At 55.8% G+C, this 16,512-nt stretch overlaps 1 protein-coding gene across 1 annotated transcript; it reads right to left on the bottom strand.

Moving 5' to 3' along the window:
• Positions 1-2,635: 2,635 nt before the first annotated feature.
• On the bottom strand, positions 2,636-15,670 carry LOC146765716 (uncharacterized). Its single transcript, XM_085558011.1, has 17 exons — positions 15,484-15,670; positions 15,173-15,371; positions 13,860-14,068; positions 13,537-13,747; positions 12,138-12,346; positions 11,815-12,025; positions 10,508-10,716; positions 10,185-10,395; positions 8,786-8,994; positions 8,463-8,673; positions 6,972-7,180; positions 6,649-6,859; positions 5,250-5,458; positions 4,927-5,137; positions 3,622-3,830; positions 3,299-3,509; positions 2,636-2,878 (listed from the first exon to the last, which is right to left on the bottom strand). The coding sequence occupies exons 1-17, from the start codon at positions 15,505-15,507 to the stop codon at positions 2,838-2,840; spliced, it is 3,204 nt and encodes a 1,067-aa protein (XP_085414137.1). The 5' UTR covers positions 15,508-15,670; the 3' UTR covers positions 2,636-2,837.
• Positions 15,671-16,512: the final 842 nt, after the last annotated feature.

Here is a 16,512-nt window from a genome sequence, read left to right as displayed (position 1 = left end):
GCACATTTTTCCTCTGCCGGTTGCGTTGTGTGTTCCAGAAAAGCCTTTTGCGCAAGGTTCAGATGGGATTGTTTGGTTGCTCAAAAAGCAGCTACTGCATTGCACAACTGACCCCTGCAGCCACACCTGGGGCTGAGGGACAAGCCAAGGGGAGATGTGCCAGGGCATTGTCCACCCTGGCAGGCAGTGGAGCTGCTTTCTCCCGAGCAGGTATCTTCTCCAGGTATCCTTTTTCAGGAGAAACCCTGGTGGTGACTGTGTTCTCCTCTGGGGGGTCTGTTAAATGGGTTTCCCTCTTTACTTTGCTTGGTCCTGCAAACCAAACCTTACAGCGTGATCCAAATCAGCATGACACAGCCAGTGCCTTCCCAGGGATGAGCCTTCAAGTTTTTTACCTTGCCCCAGCCCCAAATCCTCCTTACTCCTGTCCTACTGGGAGTATGAGTTGGTGTAGGGAAAGGAGCTTGGGCTTAGCCCAAGGTGAGTCCTTGTCACGCTCTGTGGGAATCACCTGAATCCCAGTATCTTCTGTGGTGGCTTCTGCCACATAGGAATCGGGTTGGTGCTGGAAGAAAGTGGCTGACCCCTCTGGGGTAGGATAACTCACTCCTTATAAACCTCTCATCAGCCGTGATGCAGCACAAGGACAACTTGACTGAGCCCTAACTCTTGCTGGCTGTAGGGATTAAGGGCTGTGTTCCCTGTTTGGATGGCAAAGGTCCCACCACCCATTTCTCCCTCCCAAGGAAACTGTAACCCTGCCCTGGCCTCCAGGTAAATCTGTTTTCTTTAGGTGCCCTTGGGCAATGGGAAGTTACTCCATTCCCCACCAATTGGTCAATGTCCCACTCAGCTTGTGTAAAGGGTTCCTGAAATATTTCTGTGGGACTCCTGTGGCTGGCAGGAGCCCAGGCTGTCCGGGAAACATGCTCTGGGAATGCCTGGGTAGAGCAGGACTCCCACAGCCAACCTCCCCCAGTCCTGCAAAGGGCAGCCCCTGATCTTGCAAGGAGGCAGGGACAAAGAGCAGCAAAAGCCCAGTATCACCTCTACGTGCTCCGTGCAGCCCCTGAGCCCCCCAGAGCTGCACTGATTCAGCCCCTGGTGCTGCCACTTCCCATTGAGGGCATAGTGAGTGTGTCACTGTGTCCTTTTCTGCTCAGACTTCTGTTCTCAAGTCACAATGGGCCCTGTTAACTTCACCTCAACTAACCTGCTATCTGTTCATTATTGTCCAATTTCCCTGTTTACTCTGGCTGCATTTAGCTCTTTGTGAAGTCATTTATTAAATAACATGCAAAAAGATTTTCTGGCCTCTGCGCCAGCAATGTAGCACTTCTAATGAGGAATACAAGCACAGGAATAATTTTTAAGCAATCCATTGCCATTCAGCTGCTGTTGGGGCTGGAGAGGACATTGCTGTGCTCCCAGCTGGTGCCAGAATCTGGCTGAGGTCGTACTTGGACCTATGCCTCCAAGGGAGGAGAAAATATCAAAGACCAAGGCTTGGATTAAGCTGCAGAGAAGAAGGGAGGGATGAGAGAGGGAAAGAAATTCACCTGAACAGCATTCTATAATGCTTTACTCACAGCAGGGGGGAAAGTGTGAACTCTTTTTGTCACAAACCTGCATGAAATAACCAGGACCCAGCATTTCTGGGCACAGGATTGCCTGCAGTCCTCATGCTGCATTCTGTTACCTGTGCAGCACCCATTGCCTCAGCACTGCCCAGAGCAGTCCCCATCCCACATGGCTCATGCTCTTCTCCATGAAAACCACTTTGTTTCCCTCCTTCTGAAGCTGCAAGGACCCAGCTGTGCAATGCTTGGGGGTATGTGGCAGATGCTGCTTTCTCCGAGCCAGGTTGTACTCCCTGGGAAGGGAAAGGATGGAGACCAGCAGCCCCTGATCCCCCAACCTTACCTGGGTGCACAAAGCACCCCAAGAACAGCTGTGCCCCACCAGGTGATGCAAAGCTTTCAGCCTGATGATGAGCTCCATCCATCCATCCATGATCCATCCATCCATCCATCCCTCCATCCACGATCCATCCATCCCTCACCCATCCACCCATCCATCCATCATCCACCCATCCATCCATCCCTCCATGCATCCATCATCCACCCATCCATCCATCCATCCCTCCATCCATGATCCATCCATCCATCCCTCACCCATCCACCCACCCATCCACCCATCCATCATCCATCCATCCATCCATCCATCCATCCATCCATCCATCCATCCATCCATCCATCCATCCCTGGCTCAGGGAGCTCCCCGCAGCCCCGGGCCAGCCCCGCCGTTCCGCTCGGGGTGCCCGGGAGCAGAGGGTGCCCTCAGCCCAGCCTCACCCTCCCAGCGCTGGTGTCTGGTGCCACCTAGTGAAGAGCCATTGATGGGGCTCTGCAGCAGGCTCGGCCCTGCTCCCAGACAGGATCGGGAAAGGGCTGTGTGGGAGCAGCCTCTGCAAACACAAAGTATGTACAGACCTCTAAGTGGGACCTGCTCTGTGCACAGGTACCCCCAGTCCAGCACTGCCAGACACCTCCAGCCCAGAGAGCAAGTTAGAGCAAGAGGAAACCACAAATTAGAGAAACGATAAATTCAGTAGCAAGCCAAATAGAGCACGTGTGTAGCTGGAAATTTTAGTGATGCAGAAGAGCCATAAGTTTCATATGTCAGACATGTATTTCAATTCAAATAGTCCTTAGAAAAACCACAAACTGAAAAACATACTGACATAAGAACAGATATAACAATCAGGTATGAAACATATTTGCAAGAGACAAAAATACTTTGTAAAATACATATACAGAAGACTACTGAAGAACACTCTACATATATGGAGAAGGATGGCATCCCTGCCCAGCACCTCCTGGAAGAAAAGCAAGGGACACGGTCACTCCAGTCAGGCACAGAGGGCTGTTCCCTGTGCCCCCAGGCTGGGACACAGGCAGAGCTGGACTCTGCTGCCAGCACTCTGAGCCTGCCTGGGACCCAGGCAGAGCTGGACTCTGCTGCCAGCACTGAGCCTGGCAGGGGCTGAGGGCAGGGCCCCAGGCAGTGGCACCCAAAGCATGGCCCAAAGTGAGCGCAGGGCAGGCTGGGGTGGTGCTTGTGCCACCAGAACCCAGGGGCCCCCAGGCACCGTGTCCCTGAGCGGGGCCACCCAGCCCAGCCCCAGCCTGGCAGCAGGGGACCCACCCTGCCTCTGGGCAGGGCACGGCAGCACCTGCCTGTCCTGCTGCTGGGCTTGGTCTTCACCCCAAGACCATGGCCTCCTCTTCCTCCTCACCTTTTTCATCCACTTCCATGTCTTCAACATAATCCTCCACATCCATCTCCATCTCTTCCTCCATCTCCTCTTCCACATCCACCTCCATTTCTTCATCTCCATTCTCTTCAACATCTATAGCCATACTCTCTTCTCTATCAACCTTCCCCATCTTCTCTTCTCTGTCAATCTTCACATCGATTTCCATCTGCTCCTCAGTGTCTGTGACAGCCTGCACAGGGAGAAAAACCTCACAGTGGGGTCCCTGTCCCACACCAACCCCACAGAGCTCCAGCCCACCCAGGCAGTTTGGAGGTTTCCACCTCCATGGAATGGCACTGTACCTTCATTTGGACAAAAGTGGGCATCCTGCAGGGATGGATGGCAAGATCCAGGCAGAAGAAACCACTCAGGACTGATGACAATGTCAGGGAGTTGGTGATAGAAGTAGTCTCAAAGAAGAATGCAGGGTGAGCTGGATTGCTGCTAGGACCTATACCAGTCCTTATATGTAAGCTCCAGTTAAGCATTTCCTGTGGCAACGCGTGCTCTGCTGTGTGAGATCCAAGACACCATCCTGTTTAGTTTGCCCTTGGAATGGACCCTGAAGATCAAACCTGAGCTACCTCCCACCAGACCAGAGACCTGTCCCCCTGGCCTTGGATGTTCCCAGGGATGGGTCTTCCACAGCTTCTGTGGACAGCCTGGACCTGTGCCTCACCCCCTCAGTATAAAAAAACAGCTTCATTTCAACCCAAATCAACCTCCTGCAGCTGAAAGCCATCCCCCCTTCTTCCACCACAGACCCTGTTGAACACTGTCCCCGTCTTCCCTATGGGACCCTTCAAGCCCTTCATGGTTGCAGTGAGGCCCCTCCATGACCCTTTCTTCTCCAGGCTGAGCATCCCCAACTCCTTCAGCCTTTCCTCACAGCAGAGGGGCTCCAGCCCCTGCAGCACCCCCATGGCCTCCTCTGCACTCACTCCAAGAGCTCCAGGTCCTTCCTGTGCTCAGGACCCCAGAGCTGGAGGCAGGGATGGGTTCTGGGGGTCTGCAGCTTCATGGGGAGCGGAGGGGAATTTTGTGTTATCCCCTGAAAGGAACTAAATGCACTCTTGTGCAGAGGGATAAAACTGAGATAATGTAGACTGCCCTGAGCAGAGTCCTGCTGTCAGAGGTGTTTCTTTGTCAAGTCTGCAGGGATCCATCAGGAGCAGGACACAGGCAGAGATAGACTACTACCAGAACGGAGCCTGCCTGGGGTGCAAGGGAGCTGGAATTCTGGCAGAAATGAGCCACTGCCTGCACAAGGGAGCTGGACTCTGCTGCCAGCACTGAGCCTGCCTGGGACCCAGGCAGAGCTGGACTCTGCTGCCAGCACTGAGCCTGGCAGGGGCTGAGGGCAGGGCCCCAGGCAGTGGCACCCAAAGCATGGCCCAAAGTGAGCGCAGGGCAGGCTGGGGTGGTGCTTGTGCCACCAGAACCCAGGGGCCCCCAGGCACCGTGTCCCTGAGCGGGGCCACCCAGCCCAGCCCCAGCCTGGCAGCAGGGGACCCACCCTGCCTCTGGGCAGGGCACGGCAGCACCTGCCTGTCCTGCTGCTGGGCTTGGTCTTCACCCCAAGACCATGGCCTCCTCTTCCTCCTCACCTTTTTCATCCACTTCCATGTCTTCAACATAATCCTCCACATCCATCTCCATCTCTTCCTCCATCTCCTCTTCCACATCCACCTCCATTTCTTCATCTCCATTCTCTTCAACATCTATAGCCATACTCTCTTCTCTATCAACCTTCCCCATCTTCTCTTCTCTGTCAATCTTCACATCGATTTCCATCTCCTCCTCAGTCTCTGTGACAGCCTGCACAGGGAGAAAAACCTCACAGTGGGGTCCCTGTCCCACACCAACCCCACAGAGCTCCAGCCCACCCAGGCAGTTTGGAGGTTTCCACCTCCATGGAATGGCACTGTACCTTCATTTGGACAAAAGTGGGCATCCTGCAGGGATGGATGGCAAGATCCAGGCAGAAGAAACCACTCAGGGCTGATGACAATGTCAGGGAGTTGGTGATAGAAGTAGTCTCAAAGAAGAATGCAGGGTGAGCTGGATTGCTGCTAGGACCTATACCAGTCCTTATATGTAAGCTCCAGTTAAGCATTTCCTGTGGCAACGCGTGCTCTGCTGTGTGAGATCCAAGACACCATCCTGTTTAGTTTGCCCTTGGAATGGACCCTGAAGATCAAACCTGAGCTACCTCCCACCAGACCAGAGACCTGTCCCCCTGGCCTTGGATGTTCCCAGGGATGGGTCTTCCACAGCTTCTGTGGACAGCCTGGACCTGTGCCTCACCCCCTCAGTATAAAAAAACAGCTTCATTTCAACCCAAATCAACCTCCTGCAGCTGAAAGCCATCCCCCCTTCTTCCACCACAGACCCTGTTGAACACTGTCCCCGTCTTCCCTATGGGACCCTTCAAGCCCTTCATGGTTGCAGTGAGGCCCCTCCATGACCCTTTCTTCTCCAGGCTGAGCATCCCCAACTCCTTCAGCCTTTCCTCACAGCAGAGGGGCTCCAGCCCCTGCAGCACCCCCATGGCCTCCTCTGCACTCACTCCAAGAGCTCCAGGTCCTTCCTGTGCTCAGGACCCCAGAGCTGGAGGCAGGGATGGGTTCTGGGGGTCTGCAGCTTCATGGGGAGCGGAGGGGAATTTTGTGTTATCCCCTGAAAGGAACTAAATGCACTCTTGTGCAGAGGGATAAAACTGAGATAATGTAGACTGCCCTGAGCAGAGTCCTGCTGTCAGAGGTGTTTCTTTGTCAAGTCTGCAGGGATCCATCAGGAGCAGGACACAGGCAGAGATAGACTACTACCAGAACGGAGCCTGCCTGGGGTGCAAGGGAGCTGGAATTCTGGCAGAAATGAGCCACTGCCTGCACAAGGGAGCTGGACTCTGCTGCCAGCACTCTGAGCCTGCCTGGGACCCAGGCAGAGCTGGACTCTGCTGCCAGCACCGAGCCTGCCTGGGACACAGGCAGAGCTGGACTCTGCTGCCACCACCGAGCCTGCCTGGGACCCAGGCAGAGCTGGACTCTGCTGCCAGCACTGAGCCTGGCAGGGGCTGAGGGCAGGGCCCCAGGCAGTGGCACCCAAAGCATGGCCCAAAGTGAGCGCAGGGCAGGCTGGGGTGGTGCTTGTGCCACCAGAACCCAGGGGCCCCCAGGCACCGTGTCCCTGAGCGGGGCCACCCAGCCCAGCCCCAGCCTGGCAGCAGGGGACCCACCCTGCCTCTGGGCAGGGCACGGCAGCACCTGCCTGTCCTGCTGCTGGGCTTGGTCTTCACCCCAAGACCATGGCCTCCTCTTCCTCCTCACCTTTTTCATCCACTTCCATGTCTTCAACATAATCCTCCACATCCATCTCCATCTCTTCCTCCATCTCCTCTTCCACATCCACCTCCATTTCTTCATCTCCATTCTCTTCAACATCTATAGCCATACTCTCTTCTCTATCAACCTTCCCCATCTTCTCTTCTCTGTCAATCTTCACATCGATTTCCATCTGCTCCTCAGTGTCTGTGACAGCCTGCACAGGGAGAAAAACCTCACAGTGGGGTCCCTGTCCCACACCAACCCCACAGAGCTCCAGCCCACCCAGGCAGTTTGGAGGTTTCCACCTCCATGGAATGGCACTGTACCTTCATTTGGACAAAAGTGGGCATCCTGCAGGGATGGATGGCAAGATCCAGGCAGAAGAAACCACTCAGGACTGATGACAATGTCAGGGAGTTGGTGATAGAAGTAGTCTCAAAGAAGAATGCAGGGTGAGCTGGATTGCTGCTAGGACCTATACCAGTCCTTATATGTAAGCTCCAGTTAAGCATTTCCTGTGGCAACGCGTGCTCTGCTGTGTGAGATCCAAGACACCATCCTGTTTAGTTTGCCCTTGGAATGGACCCTGAAGATCAAACCTGAGCTACCTCCCACCAGACCAGAGACCTGTCCCCCTGGCCTTGGATGTTCCCAGGGATGGGTCTTCCACAGCTTCTGTGGACAGCCTGGACCTGTGCCTCACCCCCTCAGTATAAAAAAACAGCTTCATTTCAACCCAAATCAACCTCCTGCAGCTGAAAGCCATCCCCCCTTCTTCCACCACAGACCCTGTTGAACACTGTCCCCGTCTTCCCTATGGGACCCTTCAAGCCCTTCATGGTTGCAGTGAGGCCCCTCCATGACCCTTTCTTCTCCAGGCTGAGCATCCCCAACTCCTTCAGCCTTTCCTCACAGCAGAGGGGCTCCAGCCCCTGCAGCACCCCCATGGCCTCCTCTGCACTCACTCCAAGAGCTCCAGGTCCTTCCTGTGCTCAGGACCCCAGAGCTGGAGGCAGGGATGGGTTCTGGGGGTCTGCAGCTTCATGGGGAGCGGAGGGGAATTTTGTGTTATCCCCTGAAAGGAACTAAATGCACTCTTGTGCAGAGGGATAAAACTGAGATAATGTAGACTGCCCTGAGCAGAGTCCTGCTGTCAGAGGTGTTTCTTTGTCAAGTCTGCAGGGATCCATCAGGAGCAGGACACAGGCAGAGATAGACTACTACCAGAACGGAGCCTGCCTGGGGTGCAAGGGAGCTGGAATTCTGGCAGAAATGAGCCACTGCCTGCACAAGGGAGCTGGACTCTGCTGCCAGCACTCTGAGCCTGCCTGGGACCCAGGCAGAGCTGGACTCTGCTGCCAGCACCGAGCCTGCCTGGGACACAGGCAGAGCTGGACTCTGCTGCCACCACCGAGCCTGCCTGGGACACAGGCAGAGCTGGACTCTGCTGCCAGCACCGAGCCTGCCTGGGACACAGGCAGAGCTGGACTCTGCTGCCAGCACTGAGCCTGCCTGGGACACAGGAAGAGCTGGACTCTGCTGCCAGCACTGAGCCTGGCAGGGGCTGAGGGCAGGGCCCCAGGCAGTGGCACCCAAAGCATGGCCCAAAGTGAGCGCAGGGCAGGCTGGGGTGGTGCTTGTGCCACCAGAACCCAGGGGCCCCCAGGCACCGTGTCCCTGAGCGGGGCCACCCAGCCCAGCCCCAGCCTGGCAGCAGGGGACCCACCCTGCCTCTGGGCAGGGCACGGCAGCACCTGCCTGTCCTGCTGCTGGGCTTGGTCTTCACCCCAAGACCATGGCCTCCTCTTCCTCCTCACCTTTTTCATCCACTTCCATGTCTTCAACATAATCCTCCACATCCATCTCCATCTCTTCCTCCATCTCCTCTTCCACATCCACCTCCATTTCTTCATCTCCATTCTCTTCAACATCTATAGCCATACTCTCTTCTCTATCAACCTTCCCCATCTTCTCTTCTCTGTCAATCTTCACATCGATTTCCATCTCCTCCTCAGTCTCTGTGACAGCCTGCACAGGGAGAAAAACCTCACAGTGGGGTCCCTGTCCCACACCAACCCCACAGAGCTCCAGCCCACCCAGGCAGTTTGGAGGTTTCCACCTCCATGGAATGGCACTGTACCTTCATTTGGACAAAAGTGGGCATCCTGCAGGGATGGATGGCAAGATCCAGGCAGAAGAAACCACTCAGGACTGATGACAATGTCAGGGAGTTGGTGATAGAAGTAGTCTCAAAGAAGAATGCAGGGTGAGCTGGATTGCTGCTAGGACCTATACCAGTCCTTATATGTAAGCTCCAGTTAAGCATTTCCTGTGGCAACGCGTGCTCTGCTGTGTGAGATCCAAGACACCATCCTGTTTAGTTTGCCCTTGGAATGGACCCTGAAGATCAAACCTGAGCTACCTCCCACCAGACCAGAGACCTGTCCCCCTGGCCTTGGATGTTCCCAGGGATGGGTCTTCCACAGCTTCTGTGGACAGCCTGGACCTGTGCCTCACCCCCTCAGTATAAAAAAACAGCTTCATTTCAACCCAAATCAACCTCCTGCAGCTGAAAGCCATCCCCCCTTCTTCCACCACAGACCCTGTTGAACACTGTCCCCGTCTTCCCTATGGGACCCTTCAAGCCCTTCATGGTTGCAGTGAGGCCCCTCCATGACCCTTTCTTCTCCAGGCTGAGCATCCCCAACTCCTTCAGCCTTTCCTCACAGCAGAGGGGCTCCAGCCCCTGCAGCACCCCCATGGCCTCCTCTGCACTCACTCCAAGAGCTCCAGGTCCTTCCTGTGCTCAGGACCCCAGAGCTGGAGGCAGGGATGGGTTCTGGGGGTCTGCAGCTTCATGGGGAGCGGAGGGGAATTTTGTGTTATCCCCTGAAAGGAACTAAATGCACTCTTGTGCAGAGGGATAAAACTGAGATAATGTAGACTGCCCTGAGCAGAGTCCTGCTGTCAGAGGTGTTTCTTTGTCAAGTCTGCAGGGATCCATCAGGAGCAGGACACAGGCAGAGATAGACTACTACCAGAACGGAGCCTGCCTGGGGTGCAAGGGAGCTGGAATTCTGGCAGAAATGAGCCACTGCCTGCACAAGGGAGCTGGACTCTGCTGCCAGCACTCTGAGCCTGCCTGGGACCCAGGCAGAGCTGGACTCTGCTGCCAGCACCGAGCCTGCCTGGGACACAGGCAGAGCTGGACTCTGCTGCCACCACCGAGCCTGCCTGGGACCCAGGCAGAGCTGGACTCTGCTGCCAGCACTGAGCCTGGCAGGGGCTGAGGGCAGGGCCCCAGGCAGTGGCACCCAAAGCATGGCCCAAAGTGAGCGCAGGGCAGGCTGGGGTGGTGCTTGTGCCACCAGAACCCAGGGGCCCCCAGGCACCGTGTCCCTGAGCGGGGCCACCCAGCCCAGCCCCAGCCTGGCAGCAGGGGACCCACCCTGCCTCTGGGCAGGGCACGGCAGCACCTGCCTGTCCTGCTGCTGGGCTTGGTCTTCATCCCAAGACCATGGCCTCCTCTTCCTCCTCACCTTTTTCATCCACTTCCATGTCTTCAACATAATCCTCCACATCCATCTCCATCTCTTCCTCCATCTCCTCTTCCACATCCACCTCCATTTCTTCATCTCCATTCTCTTCAACATCTATAGCCATACTCTCTTCTCTATAAACCTTCCCCATCTTCTCTTCTCTGTCAATCTTCACATCGATTTCCATCTCCTCCTCAGTGTCTGTGACAGCCTGCACAGGGAGAAAAACCTCACAGTGGGGTCCCTGTCCCACACCAACCCCACAGAGCTCCAGCCCACCCAGGCAGTTTGGAGGTTTCCACCTCCATGGAATGGCACTGTACCTTCATTTGGACAAAAGTGGGCATCCTGCAGGGATGGATGGCAAGATCCAGGCAGAAGAAACCACTCAGGACTGATGACAATGTCAGGGAGTTGGTGATAGAAGTAGTCTCAAAGAAGAATGCAGGGTGAGCTGGATTGCTGCTAGGACCTATACCAGTCCTTATATGTAAGCTCCAGTTAAGCATTTCCTGTGGCAACGCGTGCTCTGCTGTGTGAGATCCAAGACACCATCCTGTTTAGTTTGCCCTTGGAATGGACCCTGAAGATCAAACCTGAGCTACCTCCCACCAGACCAGAGACCTGTCCCCCTGGCCTTGGATGTTCCCAGGGATGGGTCTTCCACAGCTTCTGTGGACAGCCTGGACCTGTGCCTCACCCCCTCAGTATAAAAAAACAGCTTCATTTCAACCCAAATCAACCTCCTGCAGCTGAAAGCCATCCCCCCTTCTTCCACCACAGACCCTGTTGAACACTGTCCCCGTCTTCCCTATGGGACCCTTCAAGCCCTTCATGGTTGCAGTGAGGCCCCTCCATGACCCTTTCTTCTCCAGGCTGAGCATCCCCAACTCCTTCAGCCTTTCCTCACAGCAGAGGGGCTCCAGCCCCTGCAGCACCCCCATGGCCTCCTCTGCACTCACTCCAAGAGCTCCAGGTCCTTCCTGTGCTCAGGACCCCAGAGCTGGAGGCAGGGATGGGTTCTGGGGGTCTGCAGCTTCATGGGGAGCGGAGGGGAATTTTGTGTTATCCCCTGAAAGGAACTAAATGCACTCTTGTGCAGAGGGATAAAACTGAGATAATGTAGACTGCCCTGAGCAGAGTCCTGCTGTCAGAGGTGTTTCTTTGTCAAGTCTGCAGGGATCCATCAGGAGCAGGACACAGGCAGAGATAGACTACTACCAGAACGGAGCCTGCCTGGGGTGCAAGGGAGCTGGAATTCTGGCAGAAATGAGCCACTGCCTGCACAAGGGAGCTGGACTCTGCTGCCAGCACTCTGAGCCTGCCTGGGACCCAGGCAGAGCTGGACTCTGCTGCCAGCACTGAGCCTGGCAGGGGCTGAGGGCAGGGCCCCAGGCAGTGGCACCCAAAGCATGGCCCAAAGTGAGCGCAGGGCAGGCTGGGGTGGTGCTTGTGCCACCAGAACCCAGGGGCCCCCAGGCACCGTGTCCCTGAGCGGGGCCACCCAGCCCAGCCCCAGCCTGGCAGCAGGGGACCCACCCTGCCTCTGGGCAGGGCACGGCAGCACCTGCCTGTCCTGCTGCTGGGCTTGGTCTTCACCCCAAGACCATGGCCTCCTCTTCCTCCTCACCTTTTTCATCCACTTCCATGTCTTCAACATAATCCTCCACATCCATCTCCATCTCTTCCTCCATCTCCTCTTCCACATCCACCTCCATTTCTTCATCTCCATTCTCTTCAACATCTATAGCCATACTCTCTTCTCTATCAACCTTCCCCATCTTCTCTTCTCTGTCAATCTTCACATCGATTTCCATCTGCTCCTCAGTGTCTGTGACAGCCTGCACAGGGAGAAAAACCTCACAGTGGGGTCCCTGTCCCACACCAACCCCACAGAGCTCCAGCCCACCCAGGCAGTTTGGAGGTTTCCACCTCCATGGAATGGCACTGTACCTTCATTTGGACAAAAGTGGGCATCCTGCAGGGATGGATGGCAAGATCCAGGCAGAAGAAACCACTCAGGACTGATGACAATGTCAGGGAGTTGGTGATAGAAGTAGTCTCAAAGAAGAATGCAGGGTGAGCTGGATTGCTGCTAGGACCTATACCAGTCCTTATATGTAAGCTCCAGTTAAGCATTTCCTGTGGCAACGCGTGCTCTGCTGTGTGAGATCCAAGACACCATCCTGTTTAGTTTGCCCTTGGAATGGACCCTGAAGATCAAACCTGAGCTACCTCCCACCAGACCAGAGACCTGTCCCCCTGGCCTTGGATGTTCCCAGGGATGGGTCTTCCACAGCTTCTGTGGACAGCCTGGACCTGTGCCTCACCCCCTCAGTATAAAAAAACAGCTTCATTTCAACCCAAATCAACCTCCTGCAGCTGAAAGCCATCCCCCCTTCTTCCACCACAGACCCTGTTGAACACTGTCCCCGTCTTCCCTATGGGACCCTTCAAGCCCTTCATGGTTGCAGTGAGGCCCCTCCATGACCCTTTCTTCTCCAGGCTGAGCATCCCCAACTCCTTCAGCCTTTCCTCACAGCAGAGGGGCTCCAGCCCCTGCAGCACCCCCATGGCCTCCTCTGCACTCACTCCAAGAGCTCCAGGTCCTTCCTGTGCTCAGGACCCCAGAGCTGGAGGCAGGGATGGGTTCTGGGGGTCTGCAGCTTCATGGGGAGCGGAGGGGAATTTTGTGTTATCCCCTGAAAGGAACTAAATGCACTCTTGTGCAGAGGGATAAAACTGAGATAATGTAGACTGCCCTGAGCAGAGTCCTGCTGTCAGAGGTGTTTCTTTGTCAAGTCTGCAGGGATCCATCAGGAGCAGGACACAGGCAGAGATAGACTACTACCAGAACGGAGCCTGCCTGGGGTGCAAGGGAGCTGGAATTCTGGCAGAAATGAGCCACTGCCTGCACAAGGGAGCTGGACTCTGCTGCCAGCACTCTGAGCCTGCCTGGGACCCAGGCAGAGCTGGACTCTGCTGCCAGCACCGAGCCTGCCTGGGACACAGGCAGAGCTGGACTCTGCTGCCACCACCGAGCCTGCCTGGGACCCAGGCAGAGCTGGACTCTGCTGCCAGCACTGAGCCTGGCAGGGGCTGAGGGCAGGGCCCCAGGCAGTGGCACCCAAAGCATGGCCCAAAGTGAGCGCAGGGCAGGCTGGGGTGGTGCTTGTGCCACCAGAACCCAGGGGCCCCCAGGCACCGTGTCCCTGAGCGGGGCCACCCAGCCCAGCCCCAGCCTGGCAGCAGGGGACCCACCCTGCCTCTGGGCAGGGCACGGCAGCACCTGCCTGTCCTGCTGCTGGGCTTGGTCTTCACCCCAAGACCATGGCCTCCTCTTCCTCCTCACCTTTTTCATCCACTTCCATGTCTTCAACATAATCCTCCACATCCATCTCCATCTCTTCCTCCATCTCCTCTTCCACATCCACCTCCATTTCTTCATCTCCATTCTCTTCAACATCTATAGCCATACTCTCTTCTCTATCAACCTTCCCCATCTTCTCTTCTCTGTCAATCTTCACATCGATTTCCATCTGCTCCTCAGTGTCTGTGACAGCCTGCACAGGGAGAAAAACCTCACAGTGGGGTCCCTGTCCCACACCAACCCCACAGAGCTCCAGCCCACCCAGGCAGTTTGGAGGTTTCCACCTCCATGGAATGGCACTGTACCTTCATTTGGACAAAAGTGGGCATCCTGCAGGGATGGATGGCAAGATCCAGGCAGAAGAAACCACTCAGGACTGATGACAATGTCAGGGAGTTGGTGATAGAAGTAGTCTCAAAGAAGAATGCAGGGTGAGCTGGATTGCTGCTAGGACCTATACCAGTCCTTATATGTAAGCTCCAGTTAAGCATTTCCTGTGGCAACGCGTGCTCTGCTGTGTGAGATCCAAGACACCATCCTGTTTAGTTTGCCCTTGGAATGGACCCTGAAGATCAAACCTGAGCTACCTCCCACCAGACCAGAGACCTGTCCCCCTGGCCTTGGATGTTCCCAGGGATGGGTCTTCCACAGCTTCTGTGGACAGCCTGGACCTGTGCCTCACCCCCTCAGTATAAAAAAACAGCTTCATTTCAACCCAAATCAACCTCCTGCAGCTGAAAGCCATCCCCCCTTCTTCCACCACAGACCCTGTTGAACACTGTCCCCGTCTTCCCTATGGGACCCTTCAAGCCCTTCATGGTTGCAGTGAGGCCCCTCCATGACCCTTTCTTCTCCAGGCTGAGCATCCCCAACTCCTTCAGCCTTTCCTCACAGCAGAGGGGCTCCAGCCCCTGCAGCACCCCCATGGCCTCCTCTGCACTCACTCCAAGAGCTCCAGGTCCTTCCTGTGCTCAGGACCCCAGAGCTGGAGGCAGGGATGGGTTCTGGGGGTCTGCAGCTTCATGGGGAGCGGAGGGGAATTTTGTGTTATCCCCTGAAAGGAACTAAATGCACTCTTGTGCAGAGGGATAAAACTGAGATAATGTAGACTGCCCTGAGCAGAGTCCTGCTGTCAGAGGTGTTTCTTTGTCAGGTCTGCAGGGATCCATCAGGAGCAGGACACAGGCAGAGATAGACTACTACCAGAACGGAGCCTGCCTGGGGTGCAAGGGAGCTGGAATTCTGGCAGAAATGAGCCACTGCCTGCACAAGGGAGCTGGACTCTGCTGCCAGCACTCTGAGCCTGCCTGGGACCCAGGCAGAGCTGGACTCTGCTGCCAGCACTGAGCCTGGCAGGGGCTGAGGGCAGGGCCCCAGGCAGTGGCACCCAAAGCATGGCCCAAAGTGAGCGCAGGGCAGGCTGGGGTGGTGCTTGTGCCACCAGAACCCAGGGGCCCCCAGGCACCGTGTCCCTGAGCGGGGCCACCCAGCCCAGCCCCAGCCTGGCAGCAGGGGACCCACCCTGCCTCTGGGCAGGGCACGGCAGCACCTGCCTGTCCTGCTGCTGGGCTTGGTCTTCATCCCAAGACCATGTCCTCCTCCTCCTCCTCCTCCTCACCTTTTTCATCCACTTCCATGTCTTCAACATAATCCTCCACATCCACCTCCATCTCCTCTTCCACATCCACCTCCATTTCTTCATCTCCATTCTCTTCACCATATATGGCCATACTCTCTTCCCTATCAACCTTCCCCATCTTCTCTTCCCTATCAAACTTCACATCGATTTCCATCTCCTCCTCAGTGTCTGTGACAGCCTGCACAGGGAGAAAAACCTCACAGTGGGGTCCCTGTCCCACACCAACCCCACAGAGCTCCAGCCCACCCAGGCAGTTTGGAGGTTTCCACCTCCATGGAATGGCACTGTACCTTCATTGGGACAAAAGTGGGCATCCTGCAGGGATGGATGGCAAGATCCAGGCAGAAGAAACCACTCAGGACTGATGACAATGTCAGGGACTGTGTGGTACTCTCAAAGAAGGATCAGGGTGAGCTGGATTGCTGCTAGGAGCTGTCCCGGTGCTTTTACGTGAATTCAGTGAAGCATTTCCTGTGGTTCAGAAGAGCACTTCCTTGCTCTACTGTTAGGTCCAGGACACCACCCTGTTTTGTTTGCCCTTGGAATGGACCCTGAAGATCAAACCTGAGCTACCTTCCACCAGACCAGAGACCTGTCCCCCTGGCCTTGGATGTTCCCAGGGATGGGTCTTCCACAGCTTCTGTGGACAGCCTGGACCTGTGCCTCACCCCCTCAGTATAAAAAAACAGCTTCATTTCAACCCAAATCAACCTCCTGCAGCTGAAAGCCATCCCCCCATCTCCTTCCACCACAGACCCTGTTGAACACTGTCCTCGTCTTCCCTATGGGACCCTTCAAGCCCTTCATGGTTGCAGTGAGGCTCCTCCATGACCCTTTCTTCTCCAGGCTGAGCATCCCCAACTCCTTCAGCCTTTCCTCACAGCAGAGGGGCTCCAGCCCCTGCAGCATCCCCATGGCCTCCTCTGCACTCACTCCAAGAGCTCCAGGTCCTTCCTGTGCTCAGGACCCCAGAGATGGAAGCAGGGATGGGTTCTGGGGGTCTGCAGCTTCATGGGGAGCAGAGGGGAATTTTGTGTTATCCCCTGAAAGGAACTAAATGCACTCTTGTGCAGAGGGATAAAACTGAGATAATGTAGACTGCCCTGAGCAGAGTCCTGCTGTCAGAGGTGTTTCTTTGTCAAGTCTGCAGGGATCCATCAGGAGCAGATCCAAGGTGTCCCTCTCCCTCAGCACCACCCCAGAGCAGCTCAGTGGGCACCTTGGCCAGGCTGTGGGTCCACACCCCACTCAGCTCTCAGCTCCCTGTGCTCCTACAAGCAGAGGTTCTAAAGCAAGCTCTGCCCATGGGACACAGTGTC

The sequence above is a fragment of the Lonchura striata genome, chromosome 20 (genome assembly GCF_050655825.1).
Source record: "Lonchura striata isolate lonStrDom1 chromosome 20, ASM5065582v1, whole genome shotgun sequence".
Lineage (NCBI taxonomy): Eukaryota > Metazoa > Chordata > Aves > Passeriformes > Estrildidae > Lonchura > Lonchura striata.
The sequence above is the reverse complement of the archived record's forward strand: the minus strand, read 5'-3'. Positions and strand labels throughout refer to the sequence as shown.

Coding starts and splice junctions, on each gene's coding strand:
- LOC146765716 (XM_085558011.1), bottom strand. CDS start 15,507: ATGCCCACTTTTGTCCCAATGAAG. Junction 12,347..13,536: donor CATGGAAGTGGATGAAAAAG/GTGAGGAGGAAG, acceptor GATCTCACACAG/CAGAGCACGCGTTGCCACAG. Junction 6,860..6,971: donor CCACTTTTGTCCAAATGAAG/GTACAGTGCCAT, acceptor CTCCCTGTGCAG/GCTGTCACAGACACTGAGGA.